This window comes from Nestor notabilis, unplaced genomic scaffold (genome assembly GCF_000696875.1).
Source record: "Nestor notabilis isolate BGI_N333 unplaced genomic scaffold, ASM69687v1 scaffold18077, whole genome shotgun sequence".
Taxonomy (NCBI): Eukaryota; Metazoa; Chordata; class Aves; order Psittaciformes; family Psittacidae; genus Nestor; species Nestor notabilis.
The window spans coordinates 11751-27000 of NW_009936245.1; the positions used below are offsets into that span (position 1 = coordinate 11751).

General features: G+C 37.0%; 1 protein-coding gene across 3 annotated transcripts in view; it reads right to left on the reverse strand.

Annotated features, from left to right (window-relative positions):
- Positions 1–12697, reverse strand: part of RHOT1 (ras homolog family member T1) — a 21733-nt gene extending 9036 nt beyond the window's left edge. For all 3 annotated transcript variants that reach the window (XM_010018251.1, XM_010018250.1, XM_010018249.1), the window contains exons 1-17: positions 12647–12697; positions 10409–10490; positions 9422–9465; positions 8570–8623; positions 8146–8198; positions 7499–7607; positions 6886–6987; positions 5646–5744; positions 5134–5242; positions 4107–4227; positions 3315–3399; positions 2783–2928; positions 2074–2174; positions 1716–1846; positions 1298–1381; positions 410–529; positions 1–83 (exon numbers count right to left, since the gene is read on the reverse strand). The exon at positions 1–83 is cut by the window's left edge and continues 147 nt beyond it. In XM_010018251.1, the coding sequence (XP_010016553.1) occupies positions 1–83; positions 410–529; positions 1298–1381; positions 1716–1846; positions 2074–2174; positions 2783–2928; positions 3315–3399; positions 4107–4227; positions 5134–5242; positions 5646–5744; positions 6886–6987; positions 7499–7607; positions 8146–8198; positions 8570–8623; positions 9422–9465; positions 10409–10490; positions 12647–12679 (1556 nt within the window). In that variant the 5' untranslated portion in view covers positions 12680–12697. The remainder of the gene's footprint in view (positions 84–409; positions 530–1297; positions 1382–1715; positions 1847–2073; positions 2175–2782; positions 2929–3314; positions 3400–4106; positions 4228–5133; positions 5243–5645; positions 5745–6885; positions 6988–7498; positions 7608–8145; positions 8199–8569; positions 8624–9421; positions 9466–10408; positions 10491–12646) is intronic.
- Positions 12698–15250: the final 2553 nt, after the last annotated feature.

A 15250-nucleotide genomic window follows, 5' to 3' on the forward strand; every position in this document is an offset into this window, starting at 1 on the left:
ATACTATATTCCTGTCTAACTTCATGCAAGTCGGACTTTGCAGCTACCACCAAGCATGGTATTCTGCTATCCATGAAGTGCTGCTGCAAGTTTAAAAGAAAAGAAGAAACAGTATATGAAACACACAACCTGGAATAGCCTGAGTTGAACTGGTTGCAGCAGCATTAAGATATATTCACTGCACTGAAGTCAGGCATTTCCAGAAGCAGAATATTTTATATAGACAACTAGAGATTAGCTTTGAATAATTAAAACTGCACTTTTAATGCATGAGCCATATATAAACAGCACTCATAAAGTGTCTTTTAAGCACTAGAACTTGTGTATAGAATCAGTAACTGACACTGAATATTTTGTCAGCAAGAAGATACAGAAATGTGAAGGCTTGTGTATATATAATTGTACAAACCTTAAAAATCCTGGCACAGTACTCAAACGACTTAGGGTTACTGACATCATATACCAGGCAGACAACATCGCATATGGTCTCAGCATCAGTTAAAAAGTCAGCATCACTGACATCATGTAGCTAGAAAAAAACAGATGGTCAGAGAGGGAGAAAAACTTTATCATTATGCAGTTAAAGGAATTTCATAACTTTCTTTTTCTCATAATTTTTATGGCCCATTTTTACATATCCTTAGAACTAATGGACAGACAATAGGCAGAATGAATGAAAAAGAAATAGTAGGAATTTACCACACAGACAGTGTATGTGAGCTGTTAACATCACATCTGCAGGCAATGACAACCTCAGCATAAAAAGTTAACCTTTAACACAAAGCCATGCATTCCCATAGAAACTGACACTCATCCTACAGAGGAAAACCTCAGAGCAGAGGACTAGATCCTGGAAAACGAAGAAAGACACCCTATTATCATAAAGAAAAACTATAATGGAACAAACTTTAAAGAACATATTTCACTCACTGAAGATCAACTTTAGCCACCCTAACCACCCTACGTGACAGACTCTTCTTTACTGAATAGGCAGCCTGCTTGCTGATAACTTACCATGTGTTATAATCCGATGCCCTACAGTGTAAGCCTAATGGGCTGGGTTCTGTACCTCTTAGGTCAAGGTTTCAAAAATAACAGGTCCAGTTTAAAGTATCAGCAAGATGTTAAACCAGAAGTTATTTAGGCTGAGAAAGGGAGGGAGGAGAGGGGAACATGGACACACACACAGACCTATGGAGACCATTAAAACAGAGATTTGTTTGCAGAAGGCTCCCAGTACTTCACTGAATTCTAAGATTAACAAGCCTTATGCAAACAATAATGAAGCAAAACTTACCAGCAAGTATTTTTCCTGTCCATATACATAGACTGTATGAATGGCATAGTAAGATTTGTGTTCTGCACGTATTTGCCTCTGCCTCTGAAAAGGCAGAATTTCATGTTAGACCACAGCAAGTTAGATTTGAACAGTTGTTTTACTCCATCTATTAATGAATAAAAATTACTCTAATCTTTGGTTTATCTGCATAGCTATAATGTGTGATGTGCAGTTAATACATGCAATAGCCACTTGTCTATTTGCTACAAAACCCAAAACCAATCAGAACAAAACCCTCCCTCCCAATAATTCTATATTCCCTCATAGAATTCTCCAAACTCAATAATAATCAGTAAAGCTGTAATATCAGTTTGGTTTGCTGTCTAACCTTAACTCAAAAGCATATATAAGTGAATATAAGCAAAAGGTTTCTTACTAATAGATTTCTTCCAAGAAGAGCCTGAAGAACTCCACTTTTCCCACAGCCTTTCATTCCAACAACATTGCATAGGAAGACATTTCTCTGAGTCTGTTTTTTCTGGAGGTCTATCTTCTTATCTCTTGTCACTTTTGAAAAAAACCACACATACATTATTCACAAGATGTATGTGAAAACATGAAATAACTGCCCACTTGCACTAAAATGCACACAAAATCTCTCAAAAACATCAAAGATTTGACTTGAGCAGAAAGTAAAAGAGAATAAAGTGAAAACCAGACCATTTGTTTAAACAATTTACTCTTGAGCAGATTTCTGAATTTAAATTTCTAAGCTGTACCAAATTTTTTATTACCTGTAATTGCTGATGCTTGAGATTCTTGTTCTGCAAGTATCGAGTAGCCCAAATAACCCAGGTACTCCAGGCAACGCTGTACATCTAAGTATGTGGTCAGCCTTGCAGAGGGGACAAAAAGAAGTTCCTTGATTACTAGCATCTGTGATACCAATTCCTTACAGCACTGAAACAACCTTCCCCTCCTGTCTCCAGGCTGACAGCACAGAAGCACTCCTGGCACTATGTAGTACTGAAGGACAAAATCACTCTCAATGTAAAAAGTGGCAACTTCACCAGTCTTAAGTCAGGAAAACTCTATGAAAGCAGCACTTGCTGAGGCCGACCAACCTACACTGTATTTCCCCCCCACCCTCAGCAAATAATGTTTTCGTCATTTTCCACAGGAAAACCCCTCATTATTGAACACAGTTACTCAGACCACCTTTAAAGATTAGAACAACAGAAATAAGTATTTCAACAAGTTTCAGGGAAATTTCCTCATTTTGAAGAGACACTTCTTCAGATTTAGCACTAAATACTGGCCAAATCCAGAACAGGTTATAACAATTGAAGATTAGGCCACTGGATGGCTGTAGAAACTTGACTACTTGGGTCAATTTTCAACTATTAAACTTTCAATCTTTCTACTATATTTTCAAGAAGAATCTACAAACGTGCTACCATACCTAAAGCTCTCAGCTAATAACATGTCATCTATCATACTTACGTCCACTGAGAGAGAAACCCTTGGTACGTAATCCACCCCCTTTCGTTTGTACAGACAGTGTTGTTAACATCAGGTCCCCATGGCATATAAGGGAAGACTTTGAACAAATCTTTCAGTTCATCAGGAGACAAAGCACAGTCTCTATCCTGAAAACAAACACACAATATCAGACATAAATCTCTTAATTCATGTCTATTCTAAACTGGTATTTTCTTGCTGTACGCTTGCAAGATTCAAGGAACTGGCTATAAAAAACCCTGAGCTGCTTTCCTTTTAATTGTTGTTCTTATCTTAGGTTTAAGTAAGATTAAATATATAAGCAAGTTAAAACCAAATGGTAGTACAACTGTAACTGCCAACTCTGCTTATAGACAGAAATACAAGCAGCTGGATAGTTCTGACTGTATAATTCAAGCGAGAGACAGTTTCTGAATGAAATTACATGACAAAAAACACACTTTGCTAGTAAAATTGCTAGCAAACTAAGGCTCTTAAATAGCAGGGGACACATGCACTCAAATTAAAAGCTTACCAAATCATGTTTATCAAAAATACTTTGAAGAAACAAGTATGCATGATGATTTAATTCTGTTGTGCAGTCTTGAGGAATCTTTAGCCTGTTCAATGAAAACAAAAGAAACAAAACAAATACAAGTGTTAAGCGTGTTTATGATATATAGGATAGTAAAAATCAAAATACAGACTTTTTTAATTACACCATTTAACAGCTGACCTTTACACTTAGCTTTAATCATTTATCTTTCAAGAGATCAAAGTATATACTTTTTATTAGGAATTTAAAACTATGCATGAGTGTCTTTATATGACATGATAGATTGCTATCTAGTTATCAGGTTTTTCTTCAGTTGGTTTTTTGTAGTTGGTTTTGGGTTTTCTTAATGGAAAATTATGCAGTTATATTTTTGAAAAGAAGCCACAGAGTTGTTCAATCTCAACTTTTTAACGTGAGGATTTACAAAGGATCTCAAGTGCTATGAAAATACTGACAAGCCTTTTCTAATCTGTTGCCACATACAGTAAGCAACCGCTCAGATTTACATTCCAGTTTTCTATTAACAGTCTCTCTTGGCATGTTTCTTACAAAGACAGAGCAGTACATGATGTGGAACAAGAGACAGGAGTTCTTCCTTTGTCATTTTAAGTTACATGAAGATTTTAGCTGGTAGGGCATAAAGTAAGGGAGATATTGATGTAACAATGTGTTATATAAACACACTACATAACCCTTTCCTCCTGCCAAAGCAGGAGGCAGCATAAATTAAATGCATGCAAGTTAAAAATAGGTAAAGTAAGTGATACATACGGAGGAAACAAGTATTCTGGTGTAAGCTCTAAATCATCATCATATCCAAAGCGACGTAAAACAGTCCAAGTTGTTTCATGCCTTCCTCGCTGAATGAAAAGTGTGTGTAGAAAAAGAAAACCTAAAAATCAAATGATGAAATCTTAAGGCCCTGAAATGCTACAAGTATTTTTAATGGAATCAATATCAGACTGAAAACAAAAAGCTTGAAACAGACATTCAGATTTTAAACCTCCTGGGTGACATTCGAGCATTATCTACACAGGCTGAAGGTTCAGAAATCATCTTATTTGTAAAAGTGTCCTCCAAGGAACTATTTCCTTAAGACAAGCCACTTGGTTTTCTGTTGTTGCTTCTTTTAGTATCAGCATTTTAGAAGAACTTAGCTGTATGAAAATAAAGACAATATTTTCAACAATTTAAAGTAGGAAGCCTTAGCAAGAAGCCTGGAGGGTAGTCTCATGGCTTTTTGTCTCCCTGGATCAAAATAACTGGGCAGGAGTTTTGTTTAGCCCTTTCCAGAGCTTAATGAACACTGACATTTCACCAGTTAGTAAGGCAATGCCTTAAGATACCCACTCCCCACAATTTCTCCCAAGTCCTATTACATATGCAAGCTCCACAAGCAAAGCAGTTACAATGGTGCTCAGAAAGAAAACCTCTTTTCTCTTTTGCCATATACTCTGAGCCAGTCTGTCCAACATAGCTGTTAAAATGTTGACAGACACCACACCTTGCTGACAAGTGTTGCAGCCAGTGAGTCTAGACAGGACACAGATATAGCTAGGAGACAGCAGCTTTTGAATCAGTGTACTTATCTGGACTCCAAGCTCTGTAACAGGAAGTAAGAAAGATCTTATTTTATTCACCCCATTTTTCCTCAGTTTAATCATCCTTTGAGATCGTACTGCCACTACACCCAGCTCTTGTAGCTTTAAAAAAGTCAAGATCATACTCCAAAAGACCAGTTTTTTATGTATGAATGACTATCAACTGTATAAAGACACACCTTTTAAGTAAGGCTTACCTTTCAATGTCAATCCATTATCTGCAACTCCATCACTTAGGTTTTTCCTGACTACATTCTTTACATCTTCTAAAGCCTGAGGTGCCAGTGGTGTATTAAAACAAATTCTCTATCAAAACCCAAAAAGAGCATGTTAGGATCACTGGCTATTACGCTGGACAAACAGCAAGTCCTGTACGAAATACAGCGTTAAGCATTCTGATAGCAAAAGACAATCCAAATTTTTAGTGAAAATAAAGGTCTACAAGCTTTATTTTAAGTGCAAGCCTTGAGGCTTGTACATTTAATAGTGGGGTTTTTTTAAAGTTTTGCTCTCGAATTAAAACGAACAATGATTAGAAATAAAATTAACACCATTTCCACTTTTACACACTCACTTTCCCACACTGCACTTGAGACTTACTATTTAGACCTGATTCACCTTACTACTATTCCTCCAAAAACAATCCCTTGTTCTTCTAGAATTACACAGGTCAACTATCAAGCACAGTGAAAATCTAAGGAAGAGTTACCTGAAAGAAGTTGAGCTCTGCATCATTCAGAGTGCCATCATTATCCTGATCAGAAATCCTAAAAATGCGAGTGAGTGCTTTAATACAGGCAGGTTTCATCTATGGAATGAAAGGAAGTTCAGTATCTTTCTAGACTTGAATATAAAAGATTACACTGAATGACATCAAGCAGCTCAATCACATTAAAACAAATACTAGTCTTCAGTTTCCTTTTTTAGAACAGACACATTCATACACAAAAATAAAAGCTAGAGGAAAGAAAATCCTGATTTAGCAAACTTATACCCATAAATTTAAAGCAATTAATCCACATTAAATGTTTTTCTATTCAACTATTAGAAGACCCTCAAGCTCTTCACAAGCTGAAGGTGGCACTATACAGTTATTAAAAAAAAAATCAGATCTCTAAATTCAGTCTTGATGCTCCAGAAAACTTTAAAAACCAACTGATTCCACCCCAACATTTTTTGGAGGGGGAGGAAGGCCTTTGAATCCCAGTGCCTTGCAAATATAAGTGACTCTAGAACTACAGCCAACTCTTTCTAAGCAAGCACACTATCTCTATTCACCACTACAACTACGGCTTCAGAAGGCTTCAAACACCAAATACTGAAAACCTTCACAGGGCTCATTCATCTACCAGGCAAAGCATTGATCATATGGACTATCTCTATAACAGAGGAATTGCTCGGATACCTTCCAAGTGAAGGAAACCAGACACTGGTAACTCTCTCCCAACAACTACAGTGATGATGGACTCTTCTCTTCATAGAGGTCACACAGATTGCATAGTGATTGGTTTTGGAAAACCAAAAAGATTTCAGCACATTTATATCACAACATTACTAAGTCCTAAAGATGATTCTGATGGAAGAAATCAAAACAGAGTTATTCTCTGGTTCCCTACTTAAAGTATTTATGATTGAAGCAACCTTCCTACTGTCCAGTACTACACAGTAGTTACATTTAGAGATTTGATTTGTATTTGCCCATGAAATTAATGTAAAAAAACTGTCTTCACTGCTTGGAATGCAGAGGAAAGACAGATCAGATTAATATACCACCAAACAATCATCCTGGCTCTGCAATATAACGCTTGACATTTGAGGTGGGGTTGTGGTAACAGAACACACCAAGAAATGCAAAATCCACTAAAAAGCAAAGAACAGGAAAGTGATTTACTTCTGTCTCGTTCCTCCTCCCCCCCCGTCCTTTACTGTTAGAATCTGTGTATAAATACCTCTTTCTCCTCTGGACAATAAAGAGGACCTGTAGGATGTAGAACAGCTTTCTGTGCATAATAAAATAGCTCAGATATATTCTTCAAGTTTTTGGCTGAACACTGAAAGAGAAATCCTTGTATCGATTAGCTTGTGCCTTGGCTACTTGGCAACTTCTCACATGTAAGTAAGCATCAAACTTTTAACGATCTAGCCCCCTCTTGTGGGTGCAGGGCTGTCTGGAAACAACACAGCCCGTGTCCCGTTCAGTAATTACTAAAGGAGGTCTCACTACCATTTGCTGTCATACCAAGAATAGAATATTAATTCTATTTTTAATACTTTGCAGACCTCTGTCTAGCTTATAATATTAAATTTAAAACACTTGCTAAAGGTACAGATGTGAGGAGGCTCTAAGGATTAGAAGAATTTGGGAGTAACATTTGATTATACAATAGTGTAATTTTCTCTAAAGAAATATTACATTTAAACTCATCAGGATGTCTTACATTTAATCTATTTTACTTTGAACAAAAATAAATAAAATCACCTTTCCTATTAAAAATTTGCCCCACATGCGTGGCAAGAATGTATTTTTTGGTACTCATTCTAACTTCAGAAAGTCTTGCATACCTCTACGCATGTTTCTATCTCTGTATATTGATTCATAATGGGAAGGATAGTTTCCATACTGCTATATTCCACTAGATCAGACTTGTTTCCAACTAATATAAGAGGCAGCCTGAAACCAAAAATAAAACCCGTTAAGAGCTTTAAAGACAGAGGGATAAAAAGATCCGTCTCACTTTAGTATTCCACCTCCCACCAGGAGCCATTATATTATTTTCACGATGTAATTAAACATCACTGGCAGCCGATAGGCAAAATTAAATGAACGCAGTTTTAAGCAAATGGTTTTGATACACGCTTAAGACAAATGTTCTTCTTGTTGATACTACAACAAAAAACCCACAGTGAAATGCAAAAGTAACTAATCATATTGTTATACAAAACCAGCAGAAAACAGAGACCATGTAGCCAAAACTGGTTATACCATAACAAACACACACACCTGGTAAAAGCTGCCCATGAAACTGAAAATAAATAGCATTGCTGGCATATGTACCAGACCTACATACGTTAAATCTCTTGTTGCTTGGACTTCTTATATAACCTTTAAGTTTAATTTGATTTTCTCAAACAATTAACATCCTCAACACTGTCCATTGACACCCATCGATGTGCAGCCTAATTCACACTTCTCATCTTTACTTATGCACCTGCTATCTTTGTCTGTCCTTTCGTTGATGAGAGGAATCCATCGACTTGTTACCTAAAGTGGGATTAAAAACAAACATGAAAAATATATTTTCAAACCTAATATGACTGATCTTTGCACAAGTTTGACTACAACTGCTACTGCTTCTTTCCCAAGCAGCACATATTTACCCACAAAGGAGGAAACAAAAACTGGAGAAACTGGAGCTGATTAATGAGCAACTTTCTCAGATGACTGAAAGGACTGAAAACCCAAATGTTGAAATGGACCAGAAGCAATAATACATCTGTACATTCTCATAACAACTTGAACTCGAACACCATCACACACATTTTAAATGTGCAATACAGTTTTCAGCTTGCCAACAATTAAGAGTCCACAAGTTACATCTCAAGCAATAAACTGGATAAAATGTGTTACCATACCTTATCGATAGAATTCTTGTTGTTAACAGCATATACTATACAAATCACATTTGCCTAAAATGAAAACAAAGGAAAGGGATGGAATTCCACTGTTCACAGTCTCTAGAGCAACACAGACATTAAGAACCATTTGTAACAACATCAGAGTAAGAACAGTTCCACCATGAGCCAAAAAATGTCTCTGGCTTGTCTAAGCTATTTGTAGCCTGTACAACAGCTTAAACCAAGTAATACATATGTTGAGAAGTGCCAAAAAGCCTGTCTTGTAGCATGACATTCATAGCTTATGCCTGCAAAGAGACCTATGTTACCAAGAAATCTAAACTGAAGAATCCTGATTTGCAGCCTCCACTCGAGTACCGAACTAAACGCCAGAAATGGAACCCAACATCGTGACAGACCTTACAGCAAATGTGTAAAGGTGCTCGGAAAGAAGTTAAAATAGGAAACAGAAGGAATGATAAAATTACCAAGAATCCCATGCTATTCATAAATGCAGTAGTACCACATGACAGAAGGAAGCAAAAATGGATCTTTCCAGGGTAGGATTACTTCTTCACAAAAATTGCCAATCCCTTCACCTACTGCTTAAAAGGTATTTAGGTTCTGTCCTTGCAGTTGGAAGAGCCAAAGCTAAAGCTCAATTCACCAACACAGTGGCAGTGCCTACTTTTCCACAACAGAGGAAGGTTTACTCTAGCACAGGGCACAAAACAAAACGCCAAGGAAAAAAAAGCAAGAGGGTTTTTTCCTTCAGTTCAAACTGAAGCCCTTTCTAATGCAGAGAACTTACAAGGAAAGACTTCTCCAAAAGCAGAAACTATTTTCCAGTAAACATGAAAATACGCTTACCTGTGATATTTCATGGTAAAGCTGCTCATCACTTTGCTCAGCTTCTGCATTCAACAGAATAAGCCATTCATTAATACTACACATTTTTGCCAACAAAACTGATTAACTTACAGAACTCAGGTGGGACATTTCACAGTGCTGGTCAGAGCCTTGTGAAAGCTCTTCTTATTTAAACATCTTTTGGTAAAATGCACTAAAGAGTGCTTCTGCTGTAACAACAATGAAACTGATCCATGAACTCACAAGACAGTCTGTTGCACACAACTCGGATAAACTTAAGCTCAAGCCTAACAAAAAACCCCAATGTGTTATTTCTTTGTTTCAAGTAAGTAAACACACCAAAGATACTTCCTCAGCAAAGGTGGGAGAAAGAAGACAGGAAGGTATCTGCTAACACGGCCTAATTCTTGGCTTCCACTGTAAATGGTGGAAGGATTTTCCTAGCTGTGGAAGAACTACATATATTTCTGATAGCATATGAGTCTCAATACTGTGCCCATTCATCTGTTCTGTAAGGTCAGGGAGATTAGAATACATCAAAAAAGAAAAATACAAAATAAGAAACTGACACAAAAGGATCAGGTGTCCAAACTTAGATATTCAGAAAGACATAGAATATGAGGTATGTAAAGTCTCCTGTGCTTTATTAAATTCTCCACTGCAATAAAGAAAAATAATTTTGAACTCCATGAAAGCACTCACCTCTGTCTGAACCTGTAAGTACGTCTGTTACACACCGAACACTAACTTTACTGGAATATTGCTATGACTGTCTTTCATGGAAGTACCAGCAACAGTTAATGTCAAGCTTTGTAGGAGCAGCCATCATCATCTGATTTTGTTTTATCCCATGAGTTTCTACTTCAATCTAGCGTTTTCCTACCTGTTAGCTTTGGTCGCATACCTGTATGACTGTTAAAGAGGCTACAGAGTTAGACAAATAACTCCAACTAGATCAGCCAAACTCCCGCGTTGTGTAGTCCTCACCTGAATAATCCACTATGTGGGTTGGCACTCTTTCAGGGGTGACATCAGCTGGAATGGTGATTTCTTCAGCTCGTGGTGGAACCTTGGATTGGAATGAAACAGCAAGAAAAGGCCTTTAAAGATAATCCAGAAAATCCAGGTGGTCAAAAAAAGTTGCGTACTATAATGAACCTGCCAAACAGTCAGCTTCAAATAGAACAACTTAGCAGGAGCTCAAGTTTCTTTTTGTCACTGCTATTTTCTCATTGTCTACTTACAGAATAAGGAACTTCCTGCATGTTTTGCAAGAAAGCAATGCTGTTAAGAGATTCAGTGAATGCTTCAGTAACACTCAATCCACTATAGCCAACCACTATCCAGAACAACTATAAAATAGTGCAAACTGTGAACAAACCCTGAATTAGTTTCCTTGAAACAAAAATGTCATAGAAATAAAAGTTCTAAAATTTGGGGGCATTATCAAATTCAACCAATTGCTTCAAAGGGCTACACATTCTTTACTAGGAGAGTAGCATCAGAGTTAACAATGCCATTATTGCCAACATAAATACTGTTCAACTTACGTTTAAACATTTAAATTTTTGCACAAGATATCCTGATCCTACTGCTGCTGAAATCAGTACAAGATACCCTGTAAACAGTGCATGAGTAGTTAAGGGGGAAGAAAAAAATAAAAAAGATATGGAAAACAAGCGTGACAGACAAAACACAGGTCTCCATTTTTATACAGTCATAACCTGACAACTTCCTTACTTCTGACAGTGCTAAACACGAAGTTCAGAGAAGCCTGCATACTAATAAAAATAAAGATACTAATAAAACGTGTGTTCTGCAAAATACTGTAACCTAGCTGTGATTGCTGGCCAATCTCCCAGAGAACACTACTCAATATTCAGGAAGAATCAACTTAAAACCTGACTTTAATGAATCTAATGCCTTTTACCTGCCGACACTGAACTTCCATAATACTTTTGTTTTCTTCTAGTAAAAAAGGGAAAAAGAAAAGGCAATCACCAGAAGAACACCTCTGTGTAAAGCTTCAAGCCCTACCTGCATCTCATCAAGAATGATCACTGACAATACCCAACATATTAAACACTATTTCGAAGTCTGAAATGTCTGTTACACACCCCCACAGCTCTGATCTGCACAACTGACCTGCAGGAATTGTACATCTCTTTCAGCAGTTTATATAGGATGCAGTATTTTCAAAGAAAGTTGTATCTGTACTTTTAGGCAGATTTTGTGTCACATATAAATGACACTTTTTCCTCTCAAGAGGAAATTTACAGAAATATTCCAGATTATACTGCAGGAGAGGCCAGCAATTCACTAAATACGTCAACAAGCAACCTGCCAACAGAACAACCATTTAAGAGCAAACAGAAACTGAGGCTCCTTTTTACCTGCAAGGTTGGGAACTAAATTCAATTACATGAACAATCAAATGTTGACTCATGAGCTGCAGTAACCCACTGATTTGCATTAAACACAGCGCAGTGTAGATTCAGAGAGAGCACATGATGTCTATTTTAAGACTTGTGATGAGAAGAAATAAACATTCATGTTTGTATGTAAAAAGCTTAACTATTTGTAGCAGCTGCAGTTCTTTTTATGGCATAAAGGGAAATATGTGCTGCTTTTCTAAAGGAATAAAAGGTAGAATTAGCTTTACTTCTATTCTGGACGAAAACAGTAAGAGTTTTCAGTGGGTTTTGCTTCAAAAGAGTCAGTAAAACATTCTTCAAAAACAGAAGAAAAGGCAATGCCTTGCTTAGTTACAAAAAATGGCTAAGTTATACAATGTGACTTCTTAATTCCTCATTCTCATTCATTTTGCAATCCACTTGCTCTTTAAAAACAACACAAAAAAGAGGGTCTTGCCTCTTTCGGCACCTTCCCATTTATGAATCTCTAGTGTTGAAACATGCTGCTAGTTATATCCAGTTTCAACTACTTAAGAAAAACCCTAACATTGCTCAGATATTAAAAAAATAGTTTAATTAACCATGTGAAAAACAAGAAAGGAATTTAGATACAATTTAAATTAATCTTCATGCAGAGATATATTTAAACCAACCTACATCACTCTTCCAGAAGTCATCACTGCAGCTTGAGACTTTATTCTTTCTAAATAGGAAACATTATTTTAAAGCAGAGCCTATTAACTTACTCTTTGAAACAAATTTATACAATAGGATAGAAATTAAACTTAGCAAACAACCACGGATGCTCTACCTCTTCTGGAAATTCTTCACTGACAAGAGACATGATTAGTGACGTCTTCCCAACTCTGGCTGCAAAAGCATTAAAAACAGAGATTAGATAATTTGGTTTTGTTACACTCAGCAGTTGCATCCCACCTGAAAATGAGAAGTATTTTTAAAACACTTTCCAACTGACTATGTTAAAGGCTTTTCATCTGTTGTTTAAACACACTAAATATAGATGACAGCAATTCTCTCCCAATTCTTCTACTGTAAAACCTTAGGATTCATTTCACACTTCTGCATTTCATCCAGATGGGAAGCAAATCCTACTCTTTCTTACACCAAAGAATGAGCAGGTTTTAACCTTAATATAGAACACTTAAGCAAACTAAAAGTCAAAACAAACTAGAAATGCTTTAATACAATTTAATAAATAGAAACAAAGAAAGCACACAGAAAGGAATTTAGGAATTAACTATTTTCATAGTACTCTCGATAGGATGGCTGCACTTCAGTCCTGAACTAGCAAGCTAAGAGCTGGACTAGAAGACACAGCTCTATCATCAAGGCATAAAGCCTCCACAAACTAGTCTGACTGCTTTGAAAATGCAAGAGCATAATCTCCTTGATAGAAAGGAGCTGGACATCAAGCATGTTTGCTAGCACGCATGTTTTACCAACCAAGACACTGCTCGCTATCAATCAGAGCCTGCATCACTCTTCCTACTCAAACCGAAATGAAATGTCACCACTTGACAGAAGCTGTTTTGCTGATATCACTTCATTTACACTTGTCTATTTATTGTATGTAATTCTGAATAGGGGAGGAAGAAGATATTAAATTGTACAACTGTTTTTGTGCAGAAAATGGTATTACTGAACTGAGATTTAGTATGATCGAAGTACACTCAACTTATCCAAGTCTATTTTTGGTACAGTAACCAAGAGCCTTCTGACATCCAGAAATAAAAGCTTCTCTTTGTCACGATAAGTTAAAGAGTAGTTATTACAAAACTACAAAAAGCAAAGAAAACATTACCCTGGAGAGGAAGAATTTTGTTTTCCTTGGGGAGAGTAGTTGTTCATTTTCCCCAGTGGTACTGGCTGGAGAGCAGTGAGATGCAGGCTTCTTAACAGCAACGTGATTGTGTTTTCATCAGTGATACTCTTACGAGCTAAAATTTACACTGCCACATGCCCTCCTGCATAAACTACATCTTAAGTTTTACCCTGACAGAATCAAGAGCTTTAAAAGCTCACCTATTTCTTTCAGACCGTGCAGCATAAAATAATTTATTGAACGTATTCTGAAAATTATTTGCCATTAAAAATTGATGTTTGCTCCCTGGATATTAGGACTAAAACAACCTTAAACCTAAAATGTAGTACTCTAGGGATTAAATGGGTTGTGTTTTGGAACAGGCTTACAACAGGTCCTTACATATTTCAGAATCTAAGTCTGATGATCTACTGTTATCATCTAACAAGAATTAGATGGTCTGAACTAACTTGTGTAATAATAAAAAATAGATACAAAATGTACACAGAACAGCACTGACAGTATCGAGTTTTTTACCAGTTTTACCAGTTTGTAAAACAAGTTTCTCCCTTCTGTGTGTTACAAATCTGACAAAAACATAAAATAAAGATGCTCACGGTCTCTGATGTGTGCCGTGTACTACATGTTGCTATATTTAAGAGACCTGTATCTTTGCTATTTTCAGTTGGACACACTGTGAATCTATTTGCCACATCAAAGTACCTGTTACACCTATCCTTAAACCGCTGCACAGAGCCAGTTCCATTGCCAAAGGCAGTAAGGTGAATTAGGCACATATTCAGATGAGGAATTCAAATGCACAAATACATTTCTAAATAAACTGAGTCTTGCAAAACTAGCCACAAACAAGCTTAATGAGTTAACTCCTTCTGCACAGTACCATCTCCCTGAAGATTCCTCTCTGAGGAAGTCATAGAGGATCTTTCTAGGCAGTACAGACAGATTCAACCTGCACTATAAAATAACTGCACGAACTGTACTATAAATACATACAGGCCATTCAATTGTCAGGAAAGCCGTTAGTAGTACTACATTCTTAGTGTAATTAGGTAATTTTACTAACAACACCTGGTAATTACTCTGCATTCTTTTCTTGTGAGGAGCTCAACCACACTTTACAAACTAACAAAACAGAACCTCCTTGCTGCTATTTACATCGGTAAGAAGCTGTACCTTTGAAAGCCAGCCAGTTATTTAGGTAGCTAAGCCTGAACTTCAGGACATCATTTTAAGAACATCTGAAAAAACACAGACCCACTGTAACTCTGGCATTCATTGAAGTACGTGCTGTTTATTCAAGGTCATACAGTAAGTTCGTGGCAGAAGCAGGAATCTGGACTCCCTAGTCCTCCCACAAACCCACAACACCCGACTGATAACCGGCGGGAGCACAGCTGGCCACTGATTTCCAAACTCGGTAAATAGGAAAGGTTTAAGTTTGGTTTCCACAAAAAACCAACCCAAACCACAGCGCAGGAATTTCATCCCGGTTTCATCTCCAGGAGCATCCAAGAAGCTCAACAACTCCACAAACTGACTTCCACGCTGCGAGCTCGGCAGCCAGCGAAGGGA